This window comes from Myodes glareolus, chromosome 19, assembly GCF_982192425.1.
Source record: "Myodes glareolus chromosome 19, mMyoGla1.1, whole genome shotgun sequence".
Taxonomy (NCBI): domain Eukaryota; kingdom Metazoa; phylum Chordata; class Mammalia; order Rodentia; family Cricetidae; genus Myodes; species Myodes glareolus.
The window spans coordinates 12,490,865-12,508,888 of NC_142044.1; the positions used below are offsets into that span (position 1 = coordinate 12,490,865).

An 18,024-nucleotide genomic window follows, 5' to 3' on the forward strand; every position below is an offset into this window, starting at 1 on the left:
GGTTGGCTTACAATGTCAGAAGTTTAGTCCATTATCATCATGGCAGGAATCTGGTGGGAACATGGTTGTACATATGGTGCTAGCAGGGTAGCTGAGAGCGACATCCCGATCAGCTGACCAAGATTGAGAGGAGGACATTGGACATGGAATGTGCTTTTGAAGTCCCCAAGTTCACCACTAGTGCACTAGCTGGTGGCGACAAGGCCACACCTCTTAATCCTTTTTAATATTTTCAATCAGTTCATTCCCTGGTGACTAAGCATTCAAATACATGAGCCTATGGGGACCTCTTTAAATTCAGATCACCATAATAGAAAACATAAAACTAGGTACAAACTTTCAAAAATAGAAAACTAAGCACAGAATCCAGGTTCAGGAGGACATAGTCATTAATACAAGCAAGGATGAAAGGAGGCTGTGAGTCTGAAAAGAGCAGGGGGCCAGAGCATAGGGAGGGTTTGATGGAGGGAGGAAAGGCAAGGGAAAAATGATATAAAATAAAGAACGGCGAAAGTGAGGATGTCAGAAATCTATATCAAGCATTGATTTTGGTTTTCTCTCGATTTAGTTATTTCGCTGAGCCCTAGACGGTCTTCCCTGTTGAGACAGTCATATGACATTCAAGCTCAGCTCCTCTAAATTCAACTGGTTATGTAGTTCACAGCCACAGCTTCTGAAAATGACCTACCATCTTCAGATTAGACCAACTAACTCCTGCAAAAAATTTCCCCAAAGAGTTGATGCCCAAATTCCCACTGTCTGTGCCAAGCAGCCTGTTCATTCCTCTGCTGGCAGGCCATTTATTACTTTGTCCCATAAACTGTATGATACTCAGAAGGCTGCAGGTTACCACGGAAATCAAATTTGCACCATGGTTATGTTCAGCGTTTGTTATTGGGCTTCATACGCATTTCCATAATGACAGCAGAGATGTCTTTACCTGCTGACCTGTGAACATTCTCTTTACTTACATACCGATGCAACAGATATCGTAGTGATTTTTTTATGATAGTTCTAAAGAGAAGAACCCAAGGTCTGATAGCAAAAGGAAAAGAAATTTACTTTGAGCATATAATATTTAACTCTTAAAAACAAGAATAAAGGGCTTTCTGTAAAGAAATATAATGCCATATTCACAGTATTCACTAGATAGGTTCTTAGAAATTATATTTCCTTATATATAATTTTCAGTTATTAAAAATTGAGAGTGGGGATAGGTAACTAGCTCAGGGTGTAAGAGTGCTTACTATGGATGTGCAGGGACCTGGTTTGCATTCTAAGAATGCAAATAAAAGAAACAAATATGGTTCTGAACACTCACCATTCCAGGATAGCAATAAATCATTTAGGAAGGCTAGAAATTAGTCTAGCCAATATTAGGAGTTGAAGGTTTAGAGACAGATCCTGCCACAGGGGGGTGAGGTGTGGGGAGCAACAGAGAGGAAACAGTGTGTTCTCTTCTGGCCTTGGTACACAATCACATAGGTGCATGCTCCTCTACACACACATACACACACACACACACACACACACACAAAATTAAAAAATAAAATTAAGTACGTGAGGAGACAAATTTAAATTTAAATGTGTATTTTGATACACATTTAACCCAATGGTAACCCAATATAAATACAATTTATCTCTTCAGTCAAATTTAAAATAAATGCAATTAATCATTAACTTATAAAATTATCTATGATTCAAAAGACATTATTAATAAAGTATCCATGGGCACTCTAAAATAATTATAAAAATTAAAATAAACATTTCTGAGACATAGATATCACTGCTTTTTGTCCACTCTCTTGTAAATATCAAAATATTTAAAAAACATTATTTGAAACATAATCCTATTTTTCATCTTCTATCACTGAAGGAAATCTCTGAATTAAAGTATTTTAATGAAACTTCAGTCCCCTAAGGAAGTAACTTTTTTTTAAAAAAATATTGTGGGGATTTAGCTTCTACTGCAGTATACTAATTAGCAATGTGGTTGTCAGTTACATACTGTTGAGTAAATAATTAGAGTCATGGTAATTTCATTTTTCATGATGGGAAACTACACAGTGAGCTCTTTTGTGAGATTAAACTGCACACAGCCCACATGTCACAAGCCTGTGTCACTAAAACAAACAACAGTCAGCACTGAATTATTGTCATGTAAACATAATCCCAGTTTAATATAGATGTTGAAACTGAACGTGCACATACCTTTGTATTCTAAATGAAATCCAGTGTAACTAACAGATCCATCGCTCCGAAAAGCCAAGTGCATGGTATTTGAGCTGCTTTCTATTCGCTCTGGTAACTTGCTGTCTTGAAAACTTCCAATCAATGGGCTGTTACTGTCTGGTCCATCATATATATAGAGGAAGTCATAGTTTGGTTCTATGCTAAAACTGAGAGAGAGAGAGTGGTGTGTTACTGAAAGGGTATTTGCAAAGCTAGATGCAGAGTCAAGGAACAATAGACCCTGTGAACTAAATCTGGCATAAAGATTTGCCTGGCAACAAAACCCACTGGACACAAGTACGAATGAGAACTTCATCTTGTTATTTAAATAGCTCATGTGGGGTACTTGAGGAAAGCCCAGAACATTAGGACTAAGTTATGTATTTGAGTTTTATTTCTTCACTCTAGCCTAGGTATTCTCTTGTAAATTACTTTGTATCTATAAAGTGATACATATGCTTTTTAATTTTACCATGTATTTTATAGGATAAAGGTGTAACTCTTTTCATTGTTAGTTGTGAAAATACAAGCACTTTAAAATATATCCAGTACCAGATTAAACAAAAAGATAAATGTAAAAGTTGTTTTAAAATTCTTCAGCAACACTCCGTATGCTGTATTAGGTAGCATTATTGATATGAATCAGTATATGTATATTTTTCCTTTTAGAATAGTGCAAAGAAAATAATGCTTATAGGTTTTCAGAATTTGATAATGGTAAATGATTTTTACAATGTAGATGGTTCAAACTCACAGGATTGAAATATTTTCCATAAGAAATTTCCTTTCACCTGACAAGGCATAATAATTATTTCATTATGTTCATGGTTTACAATATTTAGGAACCAGGTAATCTACTGATAACCTAGTTATTGTTAATATCATATGATTCAGAAACAATGCAAGAAAAAAAATTTTTTAGGCGACTAGGAAAAGTCAATTAGTTTGATTGCAAATGAAATCATTAAAGCTTGTCTATATCAAGATATCATCCGCTATAACTTGATGATATATGTATTTAAGATACTACAAATATACAGAACACAACAACGTCAAGTTTCTGCTACTGTTTTTGCCCTTAATGGTTTCCAGTACTGGCCAGATGATTTGTGCACAAATGATCCAGGAGGTAGAGGGTGGCTCAGAGACTCCTAGCCTTCCCCTGCATAAGGTTATGTGGAGCATGAGAAAATGAAGAAAACATCAATTTCTTCAGCAGTTTGTCAAGTTCAACGAGTTAATCTTAAGACCTGTCAATGGCTCAGAAGCAGGAACTTTGGTAATTATTGGGATTTAATAGCAGAAGAGAGCATAGGTTCGATTTCGTTGGCCCCTATGGACCACAGCTTTGTGAATTTTCTCTTCCTTTGGGAAACTTTGATTTTAATGACAACCACGTTGTCTACTGCACTGCCAGAGGCTTCTGGAAGCAAATGCTTTACAAAAGACATGGCAGTAGTTCCTGTGCTTGAAACACCAAAAATAGCCATTTAAAAGTCGAATACTGGATATTTTATTGAATTTCTGGTTGCCTTAAGTGAATACTTAATGTATTTATTTTTTGCTTTTTTTAAAAAAAAATGAAAGTGAAAAATATCTGTAGGAAATTTGAGGCTCTTATCTGCAATGCTTCCTTTTGCACAAACACTGGAAGGATGGTACACTGTACCAATCCGGCACTCTCATAAAATTAATATGATCATGGCAATCCTTAGATCCAGTAAATATACAGAAACCATTAAAAGTCAAAGATTTCCTTAATGTCACATAATGAATGACAGAGTTGGAAATCAAATTTCTTTTCTATACTTCCTGCAGTATAGCCGTTTATCCCCATGTTATTAGCTAATTTAATTTATGAAACAAAGCTTGGTATCAAACATCTTGATAATTTCTGTTGTCTTAAAATGCAGTTTCTCCAAGAGCAAAAGATGGGGGTAATAATCTCATTTGCCAAGGAAGTCCTTGCAATATTGGCCTGAAATAACCAACAATTTCATTGCCGTTGTTTTGGCATCAGCCATCATCATTTGTTAATACTATGAATTATAAAAATAGGATGTCTATATTTTGCTAATTTTCATGATTTTAAATTAGATTTTAAAAATTTGGCTTCAAAAGTTAGAAAATCTTTTATATTTGAGCTTCACATTTTTCACAAATCCTAAGCCTCTTGAAACGACTGGAGGTAAAAGGAACAGCTGTGCTGCTTAGATCGATCTCTGGCTCCATCAGTGTTTGTGAACATGAACAAAATCTTAGATTAGAATGAAATTGGTCACTTTAAGCAGTGCAAAGCCAACAGTCCCACTGAAGTATTTCCACTTTGCCCTGCTTCGAGTTTCTAAGGAACTGAACCCATAGTTCTCTCAGCTCCATCCTAAACTTCCAGCCACCCTCAACCCGTCACTGAAACCTTACATTGAAAGAGGTCACATTCTGCAATAAAATATCATGAGGAAAAAAAAAATTCTTTTCCCAAATAAAACAGAAACGACAGTGGCAAGTATAAAGTCCCATCTAGAGTTCCCACTCTGTTAATCGCTGTATGCAATGTCTCCCCAGCACTATGGACAAAATAATGTGAACTTGGGAGCATTCCCTTGTAAAACCTATGGAATCCAGCAAGTTCTGATGAAAAATCCAGTAAGGCTCCGTCACACTTCTCTCATCTGCTGGACTTAATGAGACACCAACAAGGAAAGGGATTAGGAAGACAGATTCTTCCAAATCCGGTAACACACGCATGACAGAGAAGGAATGTTAATGCCGATATGAGACAAAAGATATTCAATCACCAACTTCTTAATCCTTTAGTATAAGAAAAGCTGATTGGTGGAATCAGGGGTGATAAATACAGAGAGAAAGAAATTAAAATATAGAAGTCAAAGTTTGTGATTCCGTAGTCTTCTGGAACTTTCCCACCTTCTGCTGCCGTCGATATCTCCTGAGAATTTTAACCCTCTGCAGAATTGCTGATCTCTGAAAAAGGCTTTTAAATCACCCACTGTAAAGTATTCGTGCTGGCACTAATTTTTAAAGTAAATAGAAACCTTAAAGAGTACAGATACCAAAGCACACTAGCCACAAGAGATTTTGTATGTGGAGCCGTGGAAGAACTCACCTGATAAAGGCCAGGGAGATGACATAGTCAGCGTTGACGCTGATGGTCCAGTCACAGTCCCTGCTGTGCGGATACGGATGAGGGAAGTTGGGCGAGAGGATAAAGCCTGAAGATCCTGTTAAATTGCCTCCACAAGGTGCTTTAATTTAAACAAGCAAACAAAATACCTTAAGAGATTAATAAGATCCATTAGCTGTCTATATTTGTAAAAATATTTCGTTGAGGGTATGTGAAACTCGGCACACAGTTCACTTTTACAGCATGGGCTGCTGGGATACTTCAGGCCTTTTTAGGAAACCATTAAAATATCGAACACAGAACACACAGGAATCGCAGAGAGGCTCGCACACGCATGCACAAAAACATGCACGCGCACGCGCTCATACTGATACACTGACTTCAACTGCTTTACTGGCTTCCAGAACATCCTTAAAAAGGTCGTGCGTTACAAATTTGTGTCAAGCAAGCTAAAATATCAGAAGGGGGATTTTTTTAAAAAAAGGTATCTCCATGGTTAGAAGAAAGGAAATCTGAAATTTACAAAAAAAAAAAATGGATGCAAAGTAAAACAAAATCTCAAAAAAAACTAATGCTTTCAAAGCCAATATGTGGGAGGCTGAGATAGGAAGACTGTGAAATCAGGCCAGCTTGGTTTACATAGCAATAGAATACCTTTTCTTAAACACAATAATAACAATAATCAATGGATAGGATTATGGGGCTTGGCATAGTTTTACAGCTTCCTTTGCATCATTTTTATATTTGTAGAAGAGGTTTTAATAATAATTAAGAATCAAAATGAGTGATAACCTAAGAACTGAGATTGTCTTTCAGCAATCTTCCTGTAACTATACTTGTTCCCCCCAAAACCTAATTGCTTGATTGAAAAAAATTGACAGTTACTACAAATTCTATTGTTGTCTGAGACATGGTTTTCTGTAATCAGTCAGTAGACATTAACAATATTTTCCAGTCAGAGTCAGAGGTTCTTTAAGGGATATGATTATATTAAAAGAGTACTGTTTCCTCAGTGGCAGATAAGGAGAGCAGATATGTATACACTTGTGCTATGGGGACTCTCGTGTTCTCAAAATTCCTTCTACAGAATCAGCTTTCTTGTCCGAATTTTAAAATTGTTGTTTGTCTAGGTAATGTTTACAATTCAGCCAAAAGTCAAACAAATTATTTTGACAGCAAACATTGACTTTGGAAGAAAAGAAATTCTCTTTTAGGTAGCCAGCAATCAATAGAAATCAATAATTATTCATATCCATGACTGTACTTCTCCATGCCACTACCCCTGTGCAGAAATAGTGACTTCAGCACCTAGATATTTAGAGTGTCTCTATGCTCATTCATAGTATATCCACACTGTTTCCCTTCTTGAATATTTTTCTGGCATCTGGGTACATGCTAGTAAATGAACCGATGGAGTACATCTTGATGCTCTGCCACTTTCCTATTTCAAACTCGAGTGTCCACTGAATCAGGGAATAAAGCATCTCCCTGAAAAAGGAAACACCCTCAGCCTGATACGAATCTTCCTCTCCACTCAAGAGCCTTTCTTTACTTTATAGCTTCCCTTTAAAATCTTCTTTTCCAAATGTGAAGTGCAGTTCTATAGGGCATTTTCTTCCCTCAGTCCCCACTGATTTCACCTATAGAAGTCTAATTTATCTGATCCATTTTTTTTGTTGTGCAACAAACAATTGTTGTAAGAAAACATGCTTTCCCAATTAGACTTAAGTTGGACTCACTTATGACATAGATAATTCTACACTGCCTCTTGTTTAGTATAACTAAATCAAAACACAGACACTGGTTCACTTAACAGTCTGAATAAAAGTCGAGTTAACCAAATGTTGATTGAGCTTCCCTTCTAAATTCAGGTCTCTGAACTTTGCCCCATCACCAGCTTTTCACCAGCATACACTATTTCTGAGAGGAAATTGGACTTGGAGTACAGCATGGTCTGAGCTATCCAATCACACCACACTTTGATGTGTTCTTCCTCCTTTCTCGTTCTGGTGATTTTTGTCTGCAAAAGAGAACTTTCTTTTTACTTGCTCTTGCACTTCATGGAAGGCTTGGACCTCGCCCTCTTACAATCAACTTATTCTAGTGAACTCTTCTACCCATAGCTACATGTGTGCCATAAGACTTTGAAAATAAAATGCCAATGCTTACTAAATTCAATTGGCAAAGGAAGTCTAATTTTATTGTTTTGTAACTGTAATTTGTTTTTATCTGTAACGGCAAAAAAATGTGCCCCAGTATGAATCAGTAGACAATTGCTCTTACGTTTTGGTACTCCATTTTAAATTGTGTTGGAGGGATATAATCAGCTTTCATACCTGGAGATCCAGACGTCTTTAATCTAGTGTTTGCTATCTGCAACTAACTACTCAAATTTTCTTCGTCAACAAACCAGCTCCAAGGCAAGCTATTCTTGGCTCAATCTTAGTATCTTTTAAGTTTGCAGGTATACTAGGGATTTCTGCATTTCTTTCTCTTCATATTTAGTCCTTTTAACTTGGTGACTTCAACTCAAATTGCCGGGCTAATTGGACTATTTGTTGTCCATTTTCTTCTACTGATTTACATAGACTTCAGTTCCGTCCTGAAATTTTCCATTTCATGTGTAGCCTGAGACCCTTATACAGCACACTTTACCTAGTATGTTACACTCTGTTACAGTCTTCTGTGTTGAATATGTTTAACTTTGTGGCTTTATTTCTCACTTTTATTAATAGGAAACTCCCTTTTCTGTCACGTCCTGCTGAATCGCAGCTGAATTACAAATCACAAAAGTTTTCACAGCTATCACTACCTAGTATTGTACTACATAAATCATATAATATCAAAAAGATATAATACTCAGGACAAAATGCCTCCTTGCTATGTTCCTAAGTTACTTGATTAAGATTTCTACCATGTGTATTTCTAACCATGGAGCTTAACTTTGCTATATTCTTAAGTTACCTGACTGACCTTGCTGTCATGTGTATTTCTAGCCATAGAGCCTAACGTTCTTCAATGAATCTTCATATCCAGTTGAACAAGAGTATCAGGAATTTATCTCATAAGTAATCAATGCACCTGAATTTGACTCATTTTCCTTACTTGTAACCACATTTCTTGACCTAAATTTACCCATATCGTTTTCTTTTTAGAATTATGGCAATAACTGACGTCTGTTTCTACCAATTATCTTTTGAAAAAAATCCTGCACCGTAGTACAGAACTGTAAACAGTTTGCAGCAGTGCTGTAAATCGTAAAAGACAGTGCCTCAGTTGTAGGGCACCTGCCTCGCCCGACTCCTAGACCCTCTGCGATATCACCTGCCATTACTTTAGATGCAAAATTATATTCAAAATGGCACCAAAATTTATCTTAAAATTACAGTAATTCATGAATTTTGTCTTTGTATCAAAACAAAGGGAGGTCAGAAGGCAATTCCCAGGAGTTGGTTTTTTCTTTCTATCATGTGAGTCCTGGGGCCCAAGCTCAGGAGTTCAAGATTGGCAGCGAGTACCTTAACCTACTGGATCATATCGCTGGCCTAAAAGTTCTTTTCCTTCCATGTACTTTCTGTTCATGTAATTTTTCCTTTTTGAAACATTATGGGTTTCACTTATGATTTAAAATGTATCACAACTTTTAGGAGCATTAAGAAAACTTCAGTTTTCTTCTTGGTTGAGCTGGACTCAGCACCAGCTTTCCTGGAATACACTATGATAATGGTGGTATCTTCACTTAGGGTATCTCAATTTTTATAACCTCAATTCATCTCCGTATCACCCAACACTAACATGGAAAGTCAAGATTGTTTCTCACATAGTGGGTTTTTGCCCAGATACATGTGATGTTTCTGAAATATTTATTAGCATGTTAATGGTTCTTCAACTTGATTATAAAAAATATGCTAACTGCATGAATGAGTCTATAGTCAAATGAGTGGATTTCTGTTCTTTGGAAAATAATAGCTTAGTTCGTGTTTAGGACTTTTAAAATCATGAGTGAATGATGAACAAACATGAAAAATATACAAAGTTGTGGGCAATAGCAAATGCAAATATGTACATATCATGTAGACAAAATAGGATTGATCAGTTTCATGAGTCTGTGCTTTTATGGAGTAGCACTCTGTGTAATATAGTACAAAATGGGATCAACATCATTTCTTTCATTATTTTGCTACTAGGAACATTGATCTTTGCTTTGTTAGGAAGTATATGCAGATACACATATACACATGTAGCTGTGTTCTTCTTGAACAAAGAAAAGGAAGTGCATTGCATGTATATTGACAGTCTTACTAGATATTGCCCATGGCTTTCCTTCCCTCCAGGCATAAGATCTCTCCAACTCTTTTTACTCCATTATTTACATTACCAACATTCTCCTTATGTATTTCACAGCTATGGCAGTTTTAAAAAATATAACAGAGCCAACAAGAGAGTAAAACTTGCTGATATTTCTAAATCCTAGACTACCAATAAATGCATAAAATTATTCTAAAATACTTTCAACTTTAAATACCAGCTACAGATCCGTTCACTTTTTTTTTTTACATATCTAATCATAAAGTGCCCAAAATAAAATCAAAGGCATTCATGAATCCGATTTCAGTTGGCTGCTTTGGAATCCTGACACACCCGATTTGTTCAGAGTGTATTTTTCTGTGAGACAGTGACAGGGGCAGCAGCTATGGGTCTCTTTTACAATCTTCTTAATTTTTTTAAACAAATTCCATTTTATCTATGTGCTGTCTTTCTCAGCAACCCACCCAGACTAACGTCTTTGTTATTTACCTCCCAATAGCGTGCAGCTACATTCCCTCTGGCAATGTCAAAGCAATCTTCACACTGTCAATTTTGTTTGAATGAATTCTATTAACTCTCTAAAGATGGCATCTTTCTGTTTGGTACTTACTATGAGACTGATTGTTTTTTTCTTTTTCTTTCTTTTTTTTTTTTTTCCGCATGCAAGTACAATGCTTTACTCTCTGAGGTCGGAGACGCACCCTTCCGGAGTTTATAAGGCATTCAGGGTCTAATCTTGGGCACTGGATTTGCAATCATGGAGTTCTTTCTTATCAGCGGCTGAGGTCAAGCTTTCTGCAACCTTAGCAATTTTTCAGATTCTTTTTTCTAAGTTATTTTCTTCCTCAGAGAAGTTCTAATGCATATCTTCTCCTGAAGCTATCTTATCCTTCCAAAAAAATAATGCTCTTCTCTGTAATCCATATAAAAATGCTGCTCCATATAAGTAAGATTTAGTGCTCAACTTTCCCCCTTAAAATCAGGTCCTGTTAGCTAGAGAACACTGTAGTTTATAAATGAAATTTTATAAGAGTCTTACTCAAACTTCCTTAAACTTATTGAAGCTTGAGTTGTCTTCACCCCCCACTTAGGTTCAGTAGATATTTCTCCATTATTTAGGATTCTACATAAAAACAAGCTAATATAATTTTATAGCCTGATAATCTTATGAAGTGATCCCATGACCTAATAATAATACAAAGCCAGACAATATGAAGTGACTTTTTGGAATTTCATATTTTTTCTATAAAATATATTTCTATTAAATCATTAAGAATATCGCATAGAAATGTATTTTGATCATAATTATCCTCCATTCTTAACTTGATTCTTCTCAGAGTGATTCCTAAGCCCCATGCCCTTCATGTCTCCTTAAACAAAATAGAAAAACAAAACATGGATTATGGCTGTGGAGTAATTCCCTGGGAAAATGCACTTGGAATGACTTTCCATTCATGAGAAACTACAACTGTCGATAGTTCTTCAGTTTGTTGAAAGGGGTCGTGAGCCCTTTATCCTTCCATTCTTCAATATTGACTGCCTTGTTTTATATAGAGATTCTCTTTGGAAGATGCAACACAACTTCAATTAGTTAGTATATGGAGTTATAAACTAATCTAAGTTATAATCTCATGTGACAACCAAGTAGGGAATAAGAGCATTGGCCCCTTAAGCAAATATACTTTACATTTTTTAGCCTCTTGAATGTAAAAATGTTCCTCAAGTGTCTTCCCTTACCTGCCATTATTGATATAGGTTTTATAAATATAAATTAGTTGACATCTGATAATTTAAACTTGCAATAGTGCATAAAGAACAACAGAACATAGCAATCATAGATTAACTATAAAATGTATCAGAATCTGAACTAGTACAAGTTATGCCATTATTTTGTTTTGGATTTTAAGTCTGTTTCATACTCTTGGTTCCTCATTATCTGCCTCACTATCTACAGACGAGACCTAGAGCTACCATTGTGCCTCCAGGATGGATTAGACCTTTGGATGTTAGTAAATAATATGCTTTAATAGCCTATCTACAAAATATAGAAAATGTGTTATAAAAATACATCTTATAGCTTTCATTTTATTGAGAACTACGTTGATAAGAATTGGTAATTTTTTATTTTATTGTCAATTTCTGGTGGATGGGAGAGATCAAGTAACTAATGAATTTGACTTTGTAACTTTGATGTGAGTTGTTTGCTTATTACTGAAGTATTGAAAACACATTTTCTAATTCCACATGCTATTTGAAAAGAAACTATGAAACTATATTGAAAATGTACTTATAAATAATTATAAATGAGCCAAATAAATTTCATGAATTGTGTATAAATGAACCAAAATATGGATTTTCATTTAAAACATGCTAAGTCTGCTTATATCAAATGCTTTGCATGCAATATTGAATGAGCAAGATGTAGAATCTGCTTTGAAGCTGCTTATGGTGCAATGAAATTGTGAATTTATAAATGAATAAAAAATCTGAGTATAACCATAAGCTTGGTTTAGTGAAAATATATTGTAAATTAAGAATGACAGCTACATATACTTAAACAGAATGGCTTAATACTAAACAATTTAATTAAATTTAAGTTTATCTTAATGTTTGTGTTGATAAAAATGGCCATTTCCCTAAGCTTGATTTTTTTCTCGGCTCTAGTACCAAAAGATCTGTATCTTGACTCTCTCTAGAGCATGACTTGGAGGTTTGAGAACAAGCATGGAGACAAAAGTCAGGCAAGTGAAAGCATGGGACAAGGTCTGGGCACTCCTCAGATCATCAAAACAATACTTGATGTTCTTTTGATATTCCTGACTTGAATGAGCAGCTAGCTCTTTGAATCTCTAAAATAGCTGCTGATACAAGTTTCTTAGAAGAAATAAGCATATCTAGAGTAAGTCAACCCAGCTCATTTACATGCAAATTTTCAGTTCCTCTAAATTTTAAACTGAAAGATAACAGCTTTATCCAATGAATAAAGGCTGAAAAAATATTTCAGGAGATCTGCTTGATAAACTTTTATGAGTTTGGGTTGTTCAGAATATCCTGAAATTGTGGACTCTTTATTATAGAAATTCGTATTTAATCAGTATAATTTTGGACAGTTTGTGATTTGTGGATATCCCTCTGAAATGTCAGTCTCTTATATACCACGTTTCTGAAATATAATGTCTAAGAACATCAATACCAGCTTTTAATCATAGCTTTATATTTTATAAAATTTTAATTATTCTTTAATCATACCTATACAGACTGGTGGGCTGGGCTGCCAGAAGTATCGATTTTCTACCTGAATGCAGGTTATTCTTTCCTGTCCCTGAAGCTCATATCCAGGGTCACACTGAAAAACAACTGTATCTCCAGGTTCTCGTCCATCCCCATTCCGTGTCCCATTCATGGGGACTCCTGGGTCACGACAGGCAGTGGCTACGGAACCTATCAAAAGGCAGGAAGGCATTTAGTTTTTATATTGGCAGAATCAGTTTCACAGTTCTAAATTGTTCCAAGACTTAAATTCCACAACTTTCCTCATGTTTATGTGCTCTTACAAAACTGACTTTTAAAATTATGCTGGCACTAACTTTAAAATATCTATGAAATAAACAATTTTCTGTTTCATGGAAAATTTTTGTGTTAGCTTTTTCTAAGAAATAGCATAGCATCTGAATCATTAAATAACAAGCATTATAATAAATATCTAAAGTCTATGTTACAGCTATTTATTTGTGACAAGCAAATGTCCCACCTAAAAAAATAGACAAATAAAAACAAAAGGCTGGGAGTAGTTATTTGGCTTAGAATTCTGAGATACAGCATCCCATTTTTGGACTTCACATCCTAGCCACACTCAAGGGTAAGGAAAGGAAGGACATGTCCTTACTTTCTTGCTCAGCTCAGTGTCCAGCCCACGAAATGATGCTGTCCATATTTATATTATTACATTTCAACTCAATTGATGCAATGAAGACATCCTCCTATAAAAATGCTTATAGGTCTAAAGGAATCTGACCTAGGAAATTCCTCAGCTGAGACTGTCTTTGTAGGTATTTGAGGTTGTGGCATGTTGGCATTATAAAGCAATCATTTCCACCATGTTAAAGTCACTGTGAAGGGATTGAAAAAAACACTGCTAATGAGAGGAAATACTTGTTTGGAAGATATTAAACTTACATCAGAGTGAGGTAGATAGAACAAAGGAGTGAGAGCAAGAGTCGGAGAGTGAGCAAGATAAGGAGACAGAGAGAGAGAAACAGACAGAATAGCATTCTCTCTACTCTAACAATCAAATCGCAAGATGGACCAAAAGATTTTCTTTCAAAGAACATTAAATGTTATGTGAAATTAAGTTCCACATCGTTAACTTACAAAGTGAAAATCAAAAATTACAGCAAGCCTTTATGATATCATTTTAAACTTGCTAACATTAAGGAAAAGTGAATTGCATAAGCGAGTATACTTAATCCTGACGTAATACTAGGTAAAACTGCATCATCATCCACATATTGCAGAAAGGGCGGAAGGGTGCTATTGCATTGTGGTACTTAGCTTTGCCAACTTGACACATCCTAGAACAACCCTGGAAGAGTCTCAGTGAGTGACTGTTTATATAGTGTTGACCTATAGCCAGGATTGGGTGAGAGGTGATGTACAACCACAGTGGGATATACCCTTCCCAAGGCAGCATGACTTGCATTGTATATGTTGGAAAATCCAGCTGAGCAGAATTAAGTCCACAAAAAATACCGTAAATATATTTTTAATAACTGCTAAGAATTATGGATGTGATGTTACCTCTTTCTGTCACTTTGACTTTCCCATAATGATGGACTATAATCTGGAACTCCGAGCTAAAGTAAACATCTCCCCTTCTAAGTTGCTTTGCTTTCATGTGTTTTACCCACAGAGACGGAAATAAAACTAGAATCAGGCCCTCCACGAAGGATTATTGCATTTGTTGTAGAGCTTATCATATACTTGTTTTATTGCTCAGGAGTTGTGTAAGTAAGCATGTATCCCCACAGATGGCTAAACGGTGGTAAATCCATAATATGAAATGATGCTCAGCATCAACAAGGCATAAATCCACACATGGTTCCTAAGTCACAGAAGTTGTGATGTTAAAAACGTAATAACCAGATTATGCATTGTTTGGTTGTGTGATCTATCATTTTTAAGGTGACTAATTTGTGAAAGTACATCATTAATTTGTTGACAGCATCAGAATACACGAAGAAGAGTTCATGGGTAGTTGGCTGTGAGTACTATATGGCTCCTTGTAACGGAAGTGTTCTAAGTTTTGACTATGGTGGTTGTCACAGAAAATTACAACCATAAAATTACTACAAGTGTAATGCCTTCATGCTTGTGGAACTGTTAAAATCCAAATCAGTGAATTGAATCCAAATTGGTGAATTACACCAATGTCAGAATTCAGGTTTTGATATTGTACTACGTATCTGCAAAACCTTACCTTGGAGAATCAAGTAAAGTATGTCAGATACAAAATTGACAGATATCGTTTTGTTAGTACTTGTGGTGTGAATGTTATTTCCTATATCTTTAGTACATGAGTATGTGAATACGAGGTATATAGGTCTATTAATTAAATAAGAGATTAATAGACAAGTTACCTATCAAGAGAATAATCAATGTAATCATCCGTCAAGCATGCTACATCTGTCTAATATGTGTAGATGTAAATAAAACAGTACAGTCCACATTGTGTTGCAGTGTATGGACTGTGGTGGTGTAGAAATCAAGACAATGTTCACAAGTGAGAAACTGAAAATTATAGCATTATATTAAATTTGACAACCCACAAATAAGCAGCGACACCAGCAAGAGGAATGTGCAATCTATAACCATACAAATTTTTGTGCTCATATTTTTAAAGTAAGAATTTTTAAACATCTGATTTTAGAAATGAAAACAATTGCCTTTTAATTTTATATGCCTTTTCCAGAATTTCAAAATGAAGATTTCAGGGAACATTTTACCAATCCCTGACAATAGTAAAAAAAAAAAATCTAGATAGCCTTCTAGAACTGGTCTTTGAGTTAGGTAGTTAGTTGGATACCAAAGTTTCATAGATAGTCATTAATTTTACTGATAATATACCATTTTAAGTTATGTCCAGTGACATTATTCAGACATTTCCCTTAACCTTCAAAAGAAAAAAGATCTCTATGAACTAACTGCTAACATATCCTCAATTTATAGAAAAACTTAGGTCTGTTAAATAAGCTGTTTTAAATTTTTCAGAACTAGAGATGCATAGTATGACTTAAGCACCTGTTGGTCTACTTTCGTAGTTCAAAGTCTGAATAACACACCAGAGACTTCTTTTTTAACTGTCACTGTCTCAGAAACTCAAACTTCCCCCTTCCTAATCCATAGAAAAATAAACATTAACACATTTCAGAAGATATATTATATCTGTAATTAGAAAACTTAGTTGATATCATTCAAACCACATCGTAGAATATTAACTCTAGTTCATGCAAGTTATTTCTGGAGGAATTACTTCCTTATTAGACTAACAAGGGAATTCCTGTGTGACAATATTAAGCAAAGGTAAATAAGATATCAGTTGGATTTATGTAACTGTAGAAGGATGTTTGACACATACACACAACATGTACATTTAGAATGTTGTTTTTGGAAGCAGTAGCATGCAATAGACTTCAAAAAGAAAAATGAAAGGTTGTACATTAATAGGAAACTTTAACGTTTTGTATTTTGGGTGAGGGATTACTATGTTTAATATAAACCCATAAAATTTACTAAACTTATGATAAATATTCTCACATATATAAAACAATATATGATATAGGAATACATTTTATATTTATATTCATGCATATATATGTATATATATTTATTTATACATACGTATCTGTTAAAACCTAAATTAGGTTGGTAAATTACATCAACGTCAGAATTCAGGTTATGATATTGTACTATGTATCTGTAACATGTTTTCTGGGAGAATCGAGTAAAGTATGTCAGATACACAAATTGAACAGACATCAAGGTTTTTTTGTACTTGTGGTACTGATGAACTTTATTTTCTATGTATTTATTAGACATATCGTATATATATATATACACACACAGAGAAGCACATATGTATGTATATACAGAGCTAGACAGAAATACTGAAAAGCTATAGCTGGAATCATCTGGTCATAGGTAAACATGAAGGTAAAATGTGTGTTTCTTATGAAATTTTCTAGGGGTAATGATTTAAACGAGACAAATTACCTAAAAGAAAAAAGAAGGATTTAATATTAGGCTGAGATTTGCGTAAGAATATACATAGGCTGTGGTCTAATTGACTTGAAAGGAAAGAGGTGGTAATTCCCTACTGTTCCATTTTTCTCGGTTAATAAACAAATTAGAGGTAAGATTTTAAGACACAGTGGAGTCTAAGAGGGTTGAGTGAAAGTCCAAGGAACGCTCTCCCCATTTGAAATGACTGCAATTTTAAAAGCAATTAGTTAAATACCCACAGAAATCATTACATTATAGGGATGCCATTGTTTTATTTTCTTCAGTTATTCAAAGTTTGGATCCATACTGGTTACCTTCTATGTGTGTGAGTAGGAAAAATTATAATCATTTTAGCACCAACCATTCTTTTCGATTGAATTAATAGAAACAACAACCAAGGAAAATAATAACCATTGCAGAAGTTATGTTATTTCATTATTTCTGCTAGGGATTCAAGAGTGAGAAAATGTCATATAATTAGTATTATTATCAACAATTATTTAATAATGTAGCTGTATTTAGGTATTAACTACATTATTAGGAACTGGTAATTTTTATTTAATACTATATTTTCCTTATATTGGAACACATAACTCTAGAATTTTAAAATGTGATTTTCACTTCTCTTTTTATTATATATAAATTTTGATTACCTCTTCTGACTTCGAATTGAATACTTTCATAATTTAGCATAATATGTAAGAAAATTATATAGAACAAGATTTTTATAGAAATAAGATTTTTATTATTTTTCTTACATACAGAACTATAGAATTATTATTAAAATACAGTATATTGATTAGCAATGTATTGTCATACCATTTCTATATAGTTCTGAATTAGTTTTGTTCATATTGCTTTCTATTTAATTACAAACACATTTTTGTTCTGCTACATTCTAAATGGTGCAGCTAGGGAAGATTAATTAGTTCAAAATAAATTCACAACAGGAAGGAAAATTCCTAACATAAGAAATAGATTGTATAAAAATCTGGGCTGGTATTTGTGGTCTCTTACAGTGTCTGCATAATGCTTGAGCAGGATCTTCTGGCTTTCATTGTTTC

At 34.6% G+C, this 18,024-nt stretch overlaps 1 protein-coding gene across 1 annotated transcript in view; it reads right to left on the reverse strand.

Moving 5' to 3' along the window:
• Positions 1-18,024, reverse strand: part of Csmd3 (CUB and Sushi multiple domains 3) — a 1,053,984-nt gene that overhangs the window by 253,705 nt on the left and 782,255 nt on the right. Inside the window, exons 28-30 of the mRNA XM_087898772.1 lie at positions 12,932-13,123; positions 5,357-5,495; positions 2,212-2,399 (exon numbers count right to left, since the gene is read on the reverse strand). Of these exons, the coding sequence (XP_087754898.1) occupies positions 2,212-2,399; positions 5,357-5,495; positions 12,932-13,123 (519 nt within the window). The remainder of the gene's footprint in view (positions 1-2,211; positions 2,400-5,356; positions 5,496-12,931; positions 13,124-18,024) is intronic.